Source organism: Oncorhynchus gorbuscha, linkage group LG16, assembly GCF_021184085.1.
Source record: "Oncorhynchus gorbuscha isolate QuinsamMale2020 ecotype Even-year linkage group LG16, OgorEven_v1.0, whole genome shotgun sequence".
Classification (NCBI taxonomy): domain Eukaryota; kingdom Metazoa; phylum Chordata; class Actinopteri; order Salmoniformes; family Salmonidae; genus Oncorhynchus; species Oncorhynchus gorbuscha.
This window is the reverse complement of record NC_060188.1, coordinates 47,513,999-47,529,467: the sequence shown is the minus strand read 5'-3', so window position 1 is coordinate 47,529,467 and position 15,469 is coordinate 47,513,999. Positions and strand designations below refer to the sequence as shown.

General features: G+C 43.4%; 1 protein-coding gene across 4 annotated transcripts in view; it reads left to right on the top strand.

Moving 5' to 3' along the window:
* The window catches only part of LOC123998912 (rho guanine nucleotide exchange factor 12-like), a 157,627-nt gene that overhangs the window by 99,579 nt on the left and 42,579 nt on the right, over nucleotides 1-15,469 (top strand). For all 4 annotated transcript variants that reach the window (XM_046304137.1, XM_046304135.1, XM_046304138.1 and 1 more), the window contains 7 exons: nucleotides 2,439-2,537; nucleotides 4,582-4,624; nucleotides 4,938-5,043; nucleotides 6,694-6,831; nucleotides 8,020-8,052; nucleotides 11,269-11,383; nucleotides 11,815-11,920. In XM_046304137.1, the coding sequence (XP_046160093.1) occupies nucleotides 2,439-2,537; nucleotides 4,582-4,624; nucleotides 4,938-5,043; nucleotides 6,694-6,831; nucleotides 8,020-8,052; nucleotides 11,269-11,383; nucleotides 11,815-11,920 (640 nt within the window). The remainder of the gene's footprint in view (nucleotides 1-2,438; nucleotides 2,538-4,581; nucleotides 4,625-4,937; nucleotides 5,044-6,693; nucleotides 6,832-8,019; nucleotides 8,053-11,268; nucleotides 11,384-11,814; nucleotides 11,921-15,469) is intronic.

Sequence of the window (15,469 nt, the reverse complement as noted above, 5' to 3'; positions counted from 1 at the left end):
AAGGATTCACATGTTAGGCCATGTGGTAACCATACGCTATATCAAATCTAAGTTTATTTGTCACATGCACAGGATACAGAAGGTGTAAACGCTACAGTGATAGTACTTGTGAAAAAATGGCGCTGGAGCAAAAAGCTCCAACCGATTGTGTTTTGTTTATTTATCTGTGTTGTTTGTAACTTATTTTTTTACAATTCTTTGGGACATAATGATGCCACTACCATCTCTTATGACCGAAAATAACTTCTAGACATCAGGACTGCGATCACTCACCACGGACTATCAGAATCCTTTTACTTCTTCAACGACTCTGACGAGCCCGAGGCGGACGATATACGGCTCCCTCGGGAACAGGCCCTGACCCCAGTGATCTGCATGAAGAGGAGGCGGAGAAAGAGTGTGTATGTGCCAATAAAATGGACAAATTATTGGGAAGATTAAACTACCAACGGGACATTAAAAACTGTAACATTTTATGCTTCACGGAGTCGTGGCTAAACGACGACAATATCAACATACAGCTGGCTGGTTAATATCAACATACAGCTGGCTGGTTAATATCAACATACAGGTGGCTGATTAATATCAACATACAGGTGGCTGGTTAATATCAACATACAGGTGGCTGGTTAATATCAACATACAGCTGGCTGATTAATATCAACATACAGGTGGCTGGTTAATATCAACATACAGGTGGCTGGTTAATATCAACATACAGCTGGCTGGTTAATATCAACATACAGCTGGCTGGTTAATATCAACATACAGCTGGCTGGTTAATATCAACATACAGCTGGCTGGTTATACGATGTATCAGCAGGATAGAACAGTGGCGTCTGGTAAGACCAGGGGCGGCGGTTTATGTATTTTTGTAAACAACAGCTGGTGCACGAAGTCTTGAGCCATTGCTCACCTGATGTAGAGTTTCTCATGATAAGCTGCAGACAACATTACCTCTGGGAAAGTTTTAATCTATATTATTTGTAGCTGTCAGAGGCTGGTACCAAGATAGCATTGAATGAGCTGTATTCCGCCATAAGCAAACAAGAAAACGCTCACCCAGAGGTGGCGCTCCTAGTAGCTGGGGACTTTAATGCAGGGAAACTTAAATCAGTTTTACCTCATTTCTATCAACATGTTAAATGTGCAACCAGAGGGAAAAGAACTCTGGACCACCTATACTCCACACACAGATATGCATACAAAGCTCTCCCAAAAATTAAAGCAGGAAGCATCAATGACTAGATCAATAAAAAAGTGGTCAGATGAAGCAGATGCCAAGCTACAGGACTGTTTTGCTAGCGCAGACTGGAATATGTTCCGGGATTCCTCCGATGGCATTGAGGAGTACACCACAACTGTCATTGGCTTCATCAATAAGTGCATCGATGACGTCGTCCCCACAGTGACCATACGTACATACCCCAACCAGTGCATCCACACTGAGCTAAAGGCTGGAGCTGCCGCTTCCAAGGAGCGCGACTCTAACCCGGAAGCTTATAAGAAATCCCGCTATGCCCTCAGACGAACCATCAAACAGGCAAAGCGTCAATACAGGACTAAGGACGTGTGCAGAAAGTAGCCTGTCTGTCGATAGCGCCTGCTAAATTCAGGGCATCAATGTTGTTGAGAAAAGTAGCAAGTTTTGTGGGTCTCAATGGCTAATGTTATGTCTTTCAAAAACGGCTTGGTAGAAAGGACTGTCACACATACTTAACAGCTCACGTTATAGACAGAAGCGAGCTACATGGCAGACCAATCCAAACTTATCTCCTGGCATGTCCAGCCCATCCATTATCTCAGCCAATCATCGCTAGTGGGAAGGTTCCTAACGTTTTCCGTGGCTAAACCAACTAGGCTCATAATTTAACAATTGTGTTTGTATTTATGGATGGAATACAAGTTTTTTTATTAAGTCACATGACAGGCATTCCTGCATAAAAACGCATTTTGATAAAAAAAAATATGTATGTTCAAATGTCGCTCCTGTGAAGTAGTGATGTGCGCCATATGCCTAGTTTCCTGAAGCGAGTCACATATTTCGCCATGGAGTACGTTCTGATTGGCCAATGAAGTGCCTAGCCTCGACACACCCACAACTTGTTTCTTCATCGCAACCCAGCCCTTTCACCGCAACGGCAGCAAGTGCACCGAAAATTGTAATAGTGAAAATGGCTCAAATATTTTTGACACAGTGTTCCCGCCTGCGCTTAGATTTACCATTGTGTTAGGTTTGTTAAAATAGAGCCCTAGATGTTCAAAATTCTGGTAACTGTCCCAAAATAAAATGAAAATCCAGAAAATATGGTGACATTTTGCATCCCTAATAATCACATTTTTTCTAATAGGATACAGCAGTTACTCTCTAGCACTTTGGTGGTTTGACCCAAGTAGGTCAGTATTTAAGACCTAACGTTGTCCTTGTCCTCTCCTAGCTGTGCTACCTTTACGCCGACCTGTACAAGCAGACCAACTCCAAAGAGACCAGACGGATCTTCATGGATTTCTATACTTTCTTTATGGACCGAGCAGCGGTAAGACACACATGTACACATACATTATGTGGGAGCACACGCAAAGGCACGCATGGACGCATGTAATTACACATGCTTACAAACACATTAGCGGTTAGAGAGAAGAGCCTGCAACCAGAAGGTTGCCCGTTCGAATCTCTGGATCCGACGGGGAAAATCTGGCAGGAGATGAGCTGGTATCAAACCCTAGATGTCATTGCCTGCCGTTGTGCCCTTAAGCAACACACTTAACGTCCCACAGCAACAGCTCCCCCGCACCTATGATTTACTGGACAAAATGTTCAAATGACATCAGTTTGACCGGTTGTAAGGAAATAGAAAGCTGTGAAAACGACCCAACATGTTTACATTTACATCATTTAAGTCATTTAGCAGACGCTCTTATCCAGAGCGACTTACAAATTGGTGCATTCACCTTATGACATCCAGTGGAACAGCCACTTTACAATAGTGCATCTACATATTTTAAGGGGGGGGGTGGGTGAGAAGGATTACTTTATCCTATCCTAGGTATTCCTTAAAGAGGTGGGGTTTCAGGTGTCTCCGGAAGGTGGTGATTGACTCCGCTGTCCTGGCGTCGTGAGGGAGTTTGTTCCACCATTGGGGAGCCAGAGCAGCGAACAGTTTTGACTGGGCTGAGCGGGACCTGTACTTCCTCAATGTTCTGATGAGATTTAAGTTTGGCTTGGATGCATATTTTATGTGTGGTTGAAATACTATCAGCTGCACCTCTACAGACGGCATCTAACTGCGCATTCACATTTTCTCAAGATGCTGAAAGAAAGAAATCATATTTCTCCACTGCTGTTCCAGAGTACATTTTATTTGCCTAAATTTGGTATGTAATTTTACTGCAAAAAACACTTACCTCTGTAGGATCCTGAGTAGCGTAGCGGTCACTGCTCGAGGCGTCACTACAGACCCTGTTTCGATTCCAGGCTGTATCACAACCGGCCGTGATTGGGAGTCCCAAAGGACAGTGCACAATTGTCCCAGCGTCGTCTGGGTTAGGTTGTCATTGTAAATAAGAATTTGTTCTTAACTGACTTGCCTAGTTAAATAAAGGTTAAATCAATTAAAAATATTAACACTAAGTTAGAGGTTATAGACCTACAATCAGTGTCCTGACTCCATTTTCCATTTAACCGATCTGAACAGTAGGCTATAGTTTCCTTGACGTGCCATAGGCCTACTTGAAGTCCCTGTCTTCTGACTGTCGAATTTGTACCGCACCTCACAATCATCACACATAACATAGCCGGCAATGCTATCATTCTCATTCTCTTTTACCACTTCACCAAATCTTTTCCAAACATTATTTTTCTGGCCCTCCCTTCACTTTATTTTCAACTCTCCATTTCTCAGCTTTTCTCTTATTCAAGTAAAGACAAAGTTATTTGTTAGCCGCCGTGGATTGACGTTAACTTTTTCTGCCCGTTCCCAAAAGTATTTGGCAATTGGCTTGCAGGCTATTTGATGCACATATTGTTAGGCCCTGAATCTTAGGTTTATGCACTGGTTCCAGATTACGTCACATAATTAAAGAAATATACCCTACAGATATAAATTGCATAAGAATGATACATTTATGGACTTTTTAAGTTATTGTTTTCTCTTTATTCAACCCGCCAGCCAGCCAGCCACCCACCCACCCTTCATCCACACAGTATTTCATGACCCTAAACCCGCCCCGCGGATATAACTGCAGGGACGGTGGGTTATGAGTCAACACGCACATTAGTGTGAATTAAACACCATCCATCAGATCCTCTTTTCTGCTCTTCTATCTTTTCTCCAGTCTTCCTTATGTTGCTTGAGGAATCTTTGTCCACTTAGGTGTGAGTGTGTCTGGAGAGCCAAGTTCCTTTACTAACGGTGTGCTTCTGCTGATCTGCAAGATGCTTAGTATTCTGTTAAATGTACAGTCTTTATCTGCTATGCTGGAGGCAAAGGAAATTATATTTGTGTTTGTTGGGATTGAATTGCTGAAAGTCTATATATTCTTTTTTTTTTGTTTAGATATTTGACTCTTTTTCCCTTGCAGAATCTGAAAGTAGCTGTGCCTGAGTCTATTGCCTCTGAACTAGGTAAGCTGTTTCAACCCCTTTTTGTTTTCACATAATCCTTTCAGGTCTTAGGTTTCAGGTTTAGCGACAGTTATAGCAATACAGTTGTGTATCGTCTAGTGTAATTGATTAGAACATTTCCAAAAAAGGAAGACAGCTTGTGTGTGTGTGTGTGTGTGTGTGTGTGTGTGTGTGTGTGTGTGTGTGTGTGTGTGTGTGTGTGTGTGTGTGTGTGTGTGTGTGTGTGTGTGTGTGTGTGTGTGTGTGTGTGTGTGTGTGTGTGTGTGTGTGTGTGTGTGTGTGTGTTGGCTAACATGCTGTTGTGTGTTCCCAGATCGGCGGAGACCTGAGCTGATCCCAGAGGAGCTACACAGACAGTACACACAGCTGCTACAGGACACACTGCTACCAGACATCCAGGGGAACCTAGAGGACTTCAGGTCACACACACACACGCATCTAGACAGACACATGTACACCAGTGGCGGTCAGTGCCATTTAAGATGAGGGACGACATTTTCTTTTCATGAGCATGACTGTCATTCAAATTCAAATCAAATCAAACTTTGTCACATGAGCCGAATACAAGAAGAGTAGACTTTATCGTGAAATGCTTACTTACAAGCCTTTAACCAACCGTGCAGTTCAAGAAGATGAGGTCATTTTTACATGTAGGTGGGGGTGAAGTGACTATGCATCGATAATAAATAATTATAATAATACATTCCATTCACCCAGTTCAATGTAATAGCAATAGGTTTAGGCTACAACATGATACTAACATTTTTCCTCTACCCATCATGAGGTTGCTACAACCTAGCCTATGAATGAAAGTTTACAACATAGGTGCACACAGGTGGTGAGACAAATTTGAGGTGAGACCCAGTGACACATGGACAGACAGTGAAATTCAATACCACCTTGCACACTCTTGCCTACATCTAGCTGATATAGGATGTAATCATTAGTCCAACAGTTGCAAATGAGAGTTTCCATTGGACAATTACAAGTATTTTATTCACATTTTGTTCCATATAAGAATTATTTTTTCAACAGCATCGGCAGAATGAATACACCCCTGATCACGCGTAAACACAGTCACGTTGTATTCCTTCTCGCATCTATGTGGTCTCCTCCTATCACCTCTTCCCTTCACTTGTGGACTTCAATGCACACCACATCAGCTGTATGTGACCAGGCCAAACCACTACACACAGCCTATATCGTTGTCACCATATTAGCTAAAGTTACGTCATAGTCAGCATAGCTATTAGAACTAACTCGTTAGTAAACCTGCTACAATCAGGCAGTAAGCAGTTACTATGGCGTAAAACCTGAAGCTTACCTTGACCTCATAGCCAGCTAGCTAACATAGCATCCCTCTGTTTGAGCAGGGTGATTCAGTAGGCTGAACTAGAGAGCTGCATTTGCTAGCTAAGTAAGTGAAAGTGAAAAACAATGACATCTCTCTATATATTTCTTTCTCTCTTGCTTCTCCTTCATTTTGGAAGAAATGCATTTGTTCAAAACTGTTCAACTATTGTCTTTCTCTCTGAGTCAACTACTCACCACATTGTATGCACTGCAGTGCTAGCTAGCTGTAGCTTATGCTTTCAGTTCAAGATTAATTCTCTCATCCTTTGATTGGGTGAACAACATGTCAGTTCATGCTGCAAGACATTATAATTACTGTATAAGTCCATGAAAAGGGGTGAACACCATGAGCCTCCTAGGTTTTGTATTGAAGTCAATGTGCCCAGAGGAGGACGGAAGCTAGCAGTCCTCCGACTACACCACAGTGCTACCCTACAGAGTGCTGTTGTGGCTACTGTAGATCTTCTTTGCAAAATAGTGTGTTTTAATACATTATTTGTTGACGTGATTATATTTATATATTTACAAACCCACACACACACACCATAAATGCACACTACAAACACACACGTGCAAACACTCACTTCTCAAAGATGATGTTCAAATAATTAATGCATGTATTAATCATTTGTGTGTGTGTGCGCGTTCGTATCCATCGGTGTGTCTGCCTGTTTTTGTCTATTCATTTGTGTGTGTCTGCCTGTATGTGTATACAGGCAAAAGCGCAGCATGGGTCTGACCTTGGCAGAGGGGGAGCTGTCTAAACTGGACACAGAGAGGGTGAGAGACCACGTGGCGCTGGATAGAGAACGCTCCTGTGCCGAACACATCATCTCCAAGATAGAGGACGTCTTGTAAGTCTCTGAAATACATGCATACACACACAGGGACAGAAACACACACACACATACAGAGACACAGACTTTACCAGCATCATCAAGATTATTGAATGAGTACAGTCAAAGAAAGCTGTTGTCTCTGTTTTCCACTTTGAGTTAGACAGGCGAATGTAGTGTACAATTGCTCATTCTTTCTTACACACACATTATTTGTCACACACACACACATGCCACTACACACACAGTAGCATGAAGTTATCAGCTCGATAAGGATTATCTAGTCTGGTAATGGCATAAGGTGTAGGTTAGAGTGCAAAAGTGTGTTGTCTCCAGTTACACAGACACGCACAGCCATTCTGGTGGTTATTTCCAGGTCAGTGAGTGCTTGCGTGTCTCTGTTCTCAGGGCCTCAAACACTCTGAACTAGACAGATTACATGGCTGTAGATAGATAGGATAGCCTTTTGAAACTGGCTTTTGGGGTGTTTTTTGATAAGAGAAAAATCCTCAGTCGCTGTGTCTACATACTGTAGTGAGTTCGAATAGTAGAATACACCAGGTTCATTTTCAAAATGTGTTTGTGCATCAGCAGTTTTTCTATTGTTATGTCATTCACTGAAAGTCACTCAATTAGCCCATGTCAGCATAGCCCAAAAAAATGGAGACTTGTAAGTTAGTCTAGCCAGCGATCTAAACTTGGTAATCATGGTTGAATTACTGACTGGGGGCCCCAGTCACTCTCACTCAGCCACTCTCACTCAGATATAACATTACAAACTGCAAACATTTCTCTCCACCCTATTGAAACATGTGAAGACTTGCAGGAAATTAACTCTAAAACTTTTTTCTCTCTGCTGTCAGGAGGGGGGCCATTTAAAATGTTGACCCCCTCAACAAAATTTCCCTTAGCGCCCCAAAACGTCTAGGGCCAGCTGACTGCATATGCATTTACATTTACATTTAAGTCATTTATAGATGTGGGTACGCAGACCCGTGAGCCACTGCGGCCCCTCATGATGAGTTCAGATTTTTTTGTGGCCCTCACCCCTATCAAAGTTGCCCATCCCTGACATAAACCCATAGGCTAATGGAACTGTGTTACCATTGCACCAGCAGACTTCACATCTTTTTGTAGCATAAGGGAAGCTGTGTGTGGTTTGTGTGTGAGCGTCAGTTCACCCTGTGTTTGTTTTTATCCTTCCAGGCTGACGTCACAGCCCACAGAAGAGGAGAAGTGGTAAGAAGTGGGATTTTTCTATGTTCCATCTAATTATAACCACAGAATAAGACTTGATAGGTCTGCTGTCATGCTAGAGTTTACTCCAGACAGTGGAAGTAGCAGTGTTTATTGTTGAATTAATTCAAGTGAGTGTGTGTTGTCATACAGGGGTTGTAGCAGGGTTGTGACTGTTCTACTGGATGTCATAAGGTGAATGCACCAATTTGTAAGTCGCTCTGGATAAGAGCGTCTGCTAAATGACTTAAATGTAATGTAATATACTGTCTCTATTATAATATGACAGACCAGCTAGATCTACTGTCTCTATGTCTCTATTGGGTAGATCTACTGTCTCTGTTATATTATGATAGACCAGCTAGATATACTGTCTCTATTATATTTTGACAGACCATGTAGATCTACTGTCTCTATTATAAAATGAAGACCAGCTAGATCTACTGTCTCTATGTCTCTATTGGGTAGATCTACTGTCTCTATTTTGTAAGTCGCTCTGGATAAGAGCGTCTGCTAAATGACTTAAATGTAAATGTGGGGCGGCAGGTAGCCTAACAGTTAAGAGCGTTGGGCCAGTAACTGAAAGGTTGATGGTTCGAATCCCTGAGCCAACTAGGTGAAAAATCGATCAATGTGCCCTTGAGAAAGTCACTTAATCTAAATTGCTCCTGTAAATCATTCTGGATAAGAGTTTCTGCTAAATGACAACAATGTAAATGTATGTGTTCAATTACTCGTGAAGGTCAAGGTGAATCACACATACTTTATCTGGGCCAGTATTCTCTGAGTAGGAATGCTGACCTAAGATAATTTCGCCTCTTTTGGATAATAATGAATGTTATTATATTGACCGGGGACCTGATCCTAGATCAGCACCCCTACTACCAGATGCTTTGTGAATGCGGGCCCTGTTCTGAAGTTAAAGTGTATTGGAATCAAGTTCTCTGATACTTGGTTTAATACTCTATTCAGTGATTATTAGTGAGCTGGACACAGTCAAGAAACTGTATGAATGCAGGTCCTTATAATTTCTACATAGTTTCAATTTGGTTTTAGTCATTTTAAAGTGTATTGAGTTCCATGAATTCCATCAGCATGTTGTGTATCCATCCTGTGAGAAAAGTTGTTGGCGTGGCACAGGTTACTTTTGCCCAAAAGTATTGCGCTATATATATAGTGAATAGGGTGCCATTTGGGATGCATCCTGAGAGTCTGCCATCAGTGGTTATCATAGTCCTCTCACTCTATCTGCTGGAGATCTGTGGTACTACACACTTACAGTTAGGCCTGGGCCTTGTTCATTAGGCACCAAGTGGAAGAGAACTGACTGAAATGGCAAGGGACTACCTGGTCTTGTCCAATGCAAAAATACAATTGTATTTTTTGGTTGCACTCCCTTATGAACTCGGCCCTGTTCTGAAATAATTAATTGTATAGAAGAATACGGTGATAGTAAAAACTGATCAGGTCAGGTTTGAAGAAACGTGTCTTAACCATTTCATTAGATTTTCCCCAAATGTTGTTCTAGTGATTGATAACGTGTCGTATTATGACTGTTTTCAAAGAGCCTTGAGAGACCTTTATTTATCATGAGACTTTCTTTTAAAAAGTATAATTATTATTGCAGTTAATCAATATGATGGTTGAATGTTTGTAAATTATTTCATATTATTAAGATCAAGACTGCTGTACTGGACCTTTAATGTTAATTGAAAGTGTATTTATAATAATGTTAACAGTTAATTAAAGACATGTTCCAGAACTTTGGCGACTAAGTATTTATTTTTTAAACCTCCCGTTATGGGCTGGATGTGTCAATGTGTAGTTCATACATGCATAATATATGAGCAGAAGTATTGTCTTACTTCAATTAGCCACAAAATCCCTAGTTTCAAAGCAACTGTTTTTCTTGAAGATGTGCTGCACCATTTTCTTGCTGTGAGATGTTACCCCACTCTTCCACCAAAGCACCTGCAAGTTCCCGGACATTTCTGGAGGGAATGGACCTAGCCCTCACCCTCCGATCCAGCAGGTCCCAGACGTGCTCAATGAAATTGAGATCCTGGCAATTCGCTGGCCATGGCAGAACACGGATATTCCTGTCTTGCGGGAAATCACGCACAGAACAAGCAGTATGGCTGGTGGCATTGTCATGCTGGAGGTTCATGTCAGGATGAGCCTGCAGGAAGGGTACCACATGAGGGAGGAGGAGGTCTTCCCTGTAATACACAGCATTGAGACTACCTGCAATGACACCAAGCTCAGTTGTTGATGCCGTGACACACGGCCCCAGACTATGACGGACCCTCCACCTCCAAATTGATCCCACTCCAGAGTACGGGCCTCGGTGTAACGCTCATTCCTTCGACAGTAAACTCAAATCCGACCATCACCCCCGGTGAGACAAAACCGCAACTCGTCAGTGAAGAGCACTTTTTGCCAGTCCTGTCTGGTACAGCGACGGTGGGCTTGTGCCCATAGGCGACGTTGTTGCCGATGATGTCTGGTGAGGACCTGCCTTACAACAGGCCTACAAGCCCTCAGTCCAGCCTCTCTCAGTCTATTGCGGACAGTCTGTGCACTGATGGAGGGATTGTGCGTTCCTGGTGTAAATCGGGCAGTTGTTGTTGCCATCCTGCACCTGCCCCGCAGGTGTGATGTTCGGATGTACCGATCCTGTGCAGGTGTTGTTACACGTGGTCTGCCACTGCGAGGACGATCAGCTGTCCGTCTTGTCTCCCTGAAGCGCTGTCTTAGGCGTCTCACAGTACGGACATTGCAATTTATTGCCCTGGCCATATCTGCAGTCCTCATGCCTCCTTGCAGCATGTCTAAGGCACATTCACACGGATGAGCAGGGACCCTGGGCATCTTTCTTTTGGTATATTTCAGAGTCAGTAGAAAGGCCTCTTTAGTGTCATACGTTTTCATAACTGTGACCTAAATTGCCTACCATCTGTAAGCTGTTAGTGTCTTAATGACCGGTCCACAGGTGCATGTTCATTAATTAAAGCATGGGAAACAGTGTTTAAACCCTTTACAATCTGTGAAGTTATTTGGATTTGTACAAATTATCTTTAAAAGACGGGGTCCTGAAAAAGAGTTTGCAATTTTCTAAAATCACTTTTGGCTCGTGAGCGCTACTTTCAGAACTACTGGCTAAAAAGTATACAAAAGTACCAGAGAATCCTTTTAATAGTGTATTGTGTTCTGTTCCAGCACTACTATGCAGTATGTTATCCTCACATATATGAAACACCTGGGAGTTAAAGTGAAGGAACCTCGTAGCCTAGAGCCCAAACGAGTCCGCATCAACTTTCTACCCAAGATCAAGGTAAAACACACACACACACACACAGCCACATCAATTATGCATATCAGTACAATATTTTAGTCCTTTACTGCTTGTATGAACTTCACATTTGATGTAGCATAAATCATTCTGTATCTTCCCATGGTGGCACTGTTTTACTCACACTTCTTGGTGCGAGGTCTTTCTTGGTACCAAGCATGGTAACAGTTTGGCCCACTTGTTAACAGCTTTCCAGGGCAGCATTCAGCAGGCAGCAATGTTGTGCAATGTTCAGATAGTAATATAGCATAGAAAAAACATGTCTCTCTGACATGTAGAATGTGTAATGTAGAATAAGGAATCACATCAGCTCTATTCATGACATGTCTATCTGCAGCGTTCCACAACTAAATTTGGCCCAGCTTTAAATTCTCTGACTGGGTAGTTTGAATTTGTTTTGTTTTATGGAGCAGAAGAGCATCAAAACTGAGAAAGAGGGGGAGGATAAGGTGAAGAAGCCTCGTTTTCCCAGCATCCTCGGCCCTCCTCGTCGGCCCAGCCGTGTGGACTCCACTTCAAGTAAGTGTAGAAGACTACAAAGTGCTCCCTCCTAGTGTGCAGCACCAGTGTGGAAAAAAAAAACATGGTTAGTTTGAGATGTGTAACAGGCTCTGTAGTAACGTAGTATATGAAGTTGAGATATAATATTACTACTGAGCCTGAATACACTACTACTGAGCCTGAATCTCAAACGAATCATTGTAAAAAATAAGAAGAAAAAACTATAACTTTTTTTGAGATTCTCAACGATTCCATTTCGATTCAGTCAATTCAGGAAGTAAACTGAAATTAGGATTTTCCTCATAGAAAAGCATTGAGAAAGTTCTGCGTTTCAATTTGAGTTCACTTCCTGATTTTGCTGAATTGAAATGTAATTGACCCAAACCCTGAGAGGAATCCACGTAAAAAGGCCACATTTGCTCTTTAAAATATTTGTCCTACGAGAAACAGTAATGTCGTAACGCAAATATGAAGACAATCTGACAGCCTACCTAGACCATTATGTCTTGAAGTAAAAAAAAAAATAAGATTAAGAAAAACAAGACCATATCCCTATGTCCCAATATCCCCACTAGTATACTTCTTAGCATGCATGGCCAATACATCACCACTAGTATGGAAGTGTTGATATTTTAACTTAGTTGAGTGGAATGTGTCCTGGTATTGTACTGCGGACAGACGCCAGTGGTGTTGTTTTATCCAGCGCTGTAAAGAGATTGTGAACTTCCGCAGCAGGAAGTGCCTGTCTGGAGCTGTGTGAGTCAGCTCCCCATTACATTGTGCTGCTCCCACCATATATAGTCAGGTCCATAATTAGTGTCACTCTTGATAAAGATTAGCAAAAAAAATGCTGTTTAAATTAAATACAAATATTGAGCTATACTGTATGCTCCAAAAATTGGGAAATTATATTATTTTATTCTAATACAACTGCTCAGAGAAAGAGATTTTGTTTAACAAATAACAACGAATCTAAAAAAGATAGGGGTCAATTTTAGGCACTCCTGTTTTCAATAATTTTGCACCCTCTCCTTGCAAGAATAACAACACTGTGATTATTGTGGATGGTCAGGTTAATATAATAGTGAAAAACTTTTACATGCTTTGCAAGATCTCTAATAATCCTGTTTATGTGGACACATCTGAAATCCATCTATCTGATGGGACTTTTAATAAATGCAGAAAATCGGCAATCAAAATAAACGTTCTACCACACTGACCATCTTATTTTTTTGTGAAAACTTTGATTCTGAGTTCAGACAAAAGATTTATGTAAAACTATTTATAAGATGCATACTTTCAGGCAGAAAGGGCAGAACCGGGAAGACTAGAAACAAAACTTGAAAACTTGAAGCACGCTGGTATGACCTGACAAGACCTAAATACACAGGGGATAATGGGGAAAAATGGGAGATACCTGGTGGGGGGTGGAGACAAGCACAAGACAGGTGAAACCGATCAGGGTGTAACAGTACCCCCCCTAAGTGTGCTACCTGGTGTCCAATCTGGACACATGCCTGGTTGACCAGGGTGCCGACGGTGGAACTCAGTGATGAGGGCTGGGTCCAGGATATTCAGAGCGGAGACCCAGCACCTCTCCTCCGGGCCATAACCCTCCCAGTCGACCAGGAACTGGAATCCCCTGCCCCAAGTTTGAACACTCAGGAGGTACCTCACCATGTATGCCGGATGGTCGTCGATGAGACAGGTCAGAGGGTTGGGCCTGGAAACAGACAAAGGGCTGTGAGACAGAGGTTTATTCCTAGACGCATGAAAAGTGGGATGTATACAGAGGGTGCAGGGCAACAGAAGATAAACAGCAGAAGGGCTAAGGATTTTAGAGATGGGGAAAGGGCCGATAAAACGGGGGGGGGGGGGGGGGGGGGGGGGGGGGGGAGTCTACGGGACTCCACCCGGAGGTGTAGATCCCGAGTGGAAAGCCATGCCCTCTGCCCGAGACAATAACGGGGAGCAGGGGTCCGATGGCGGCCCACCTGTCACCGATACCTGGAGGTGGTCTTGAGAAGAGCGGACTGGGCTCTTCCAGGTATGGTGACAGCGGTGGACAAACATCTGGGCAGAGGGTATGCTGACTTCTTCCTCTTGCTCAGGGAAGAGCGGGAGCTGATATCCCAAGAAACAATCAAAGGGCGACCGACCAGTGGCAAAGCAGGGAATGGTGTTGCGGGCATATTCCACCCACACAAATTGCTGGCTCCAGGTGGCAGAGATGAGGCAACGATGAGCCGTCTCCAGGCCCTGATTTGACTCGCTCTGACTGACCGGAATGCAGGCTGGCCGACGACCCAATGAGGGTACCAGAACGCCTTCCAGGACCGGGACAAAAAATGAGCACCGCGATCGGCGACCGGAAGTGCATGGTGCACCATGACCTGGGCCATCTCCTTGGCTGAGGGTAACTTGGTTATGGGAATAGAATGGGCGGCTTTGGAAAACCTGTCCACCAACGTTAGGATGGTTGATTTTATTTTATTAGGATCTCTTTTAGTCCTCATTTTGGAATAATCTTCCAAGAGTCCTTAAACATTAAAATACAATTTATAATACAATCACATTTTCACATATAACACACTGTTACAGACATAATACATTTACATATTAACCAGATAAATACTCATAACAGTCTGAAAAGGTAGATTGATTGGTGGTGTTGCCATCTGATGGAGGAAGACCAGTGACTAAGTCCAGGGATATATGGAACCAGGGGTGGTGAGGAACAGGGAGTGGTTGAAGGAGGCCAGCCGGAGCTTGCCGCAGAGTCTTATTCTGCTCACACACAGCAACAAACTCGGAGACGTCAGGAACCATGGTGAGCCACCAAAAACGTTGTCGGCCATGGTCCGACGGGAGCAGGTAAGTCTAGAGGAATGTGCCCATTCCAGGACCGGGAAACGGGCAGAGTCCGGGACAAACACCCAGTTAGCCGGGCCCCCCTTACGGACCAGGCTCTCTATACCCCAGATGAGTGCAACCGCTAGACAGGAGGTAGGGTGGATGGTCTCTGGGTCAGATGGTGTAGCAGGGGGGCTATACATGCGTGAGAGCGCATCAGGCTTCACAATCTAGGGCCCAGGGCAGTAGGAGAGTAAAATTAAAACAAGTGAATAACAGGGCCCATCGAGCCTGCCTTGAGTTGAGGAGCTTGGCAGTTCGGAGATATTCCATGGTCAGGCCACACTAAGAATGGATGTTTCGCCCCTCTAACCGGTGCCAACACTCCTCCAACACCATCCTAACTGTGAGTAGTTCTTGACTTCACACGTCATAGTTCCTCTCAGCGGGATTAAGACGAAAGCGTAGGGAAGCAGCTTTTAGTCTTGGGCAGGACGCGGACAGAATGGCATCTGAGGATGACATCCAAGGCGTAGCCCTCCACCACGAACTGACGGGATGGGTCCGGATGCATTAAGATGTGAGTTTCAAAAATACCAGGTCAGCTGCTGGAGACCACGTGAACAGAACCTTGGGAGAGGTGAGTTCTGAGAGGGGGGAAGCCAGGGTGCTGTAACCCCGGACAAAGCGGCAGTAGCAATTAGCAAACCCAAG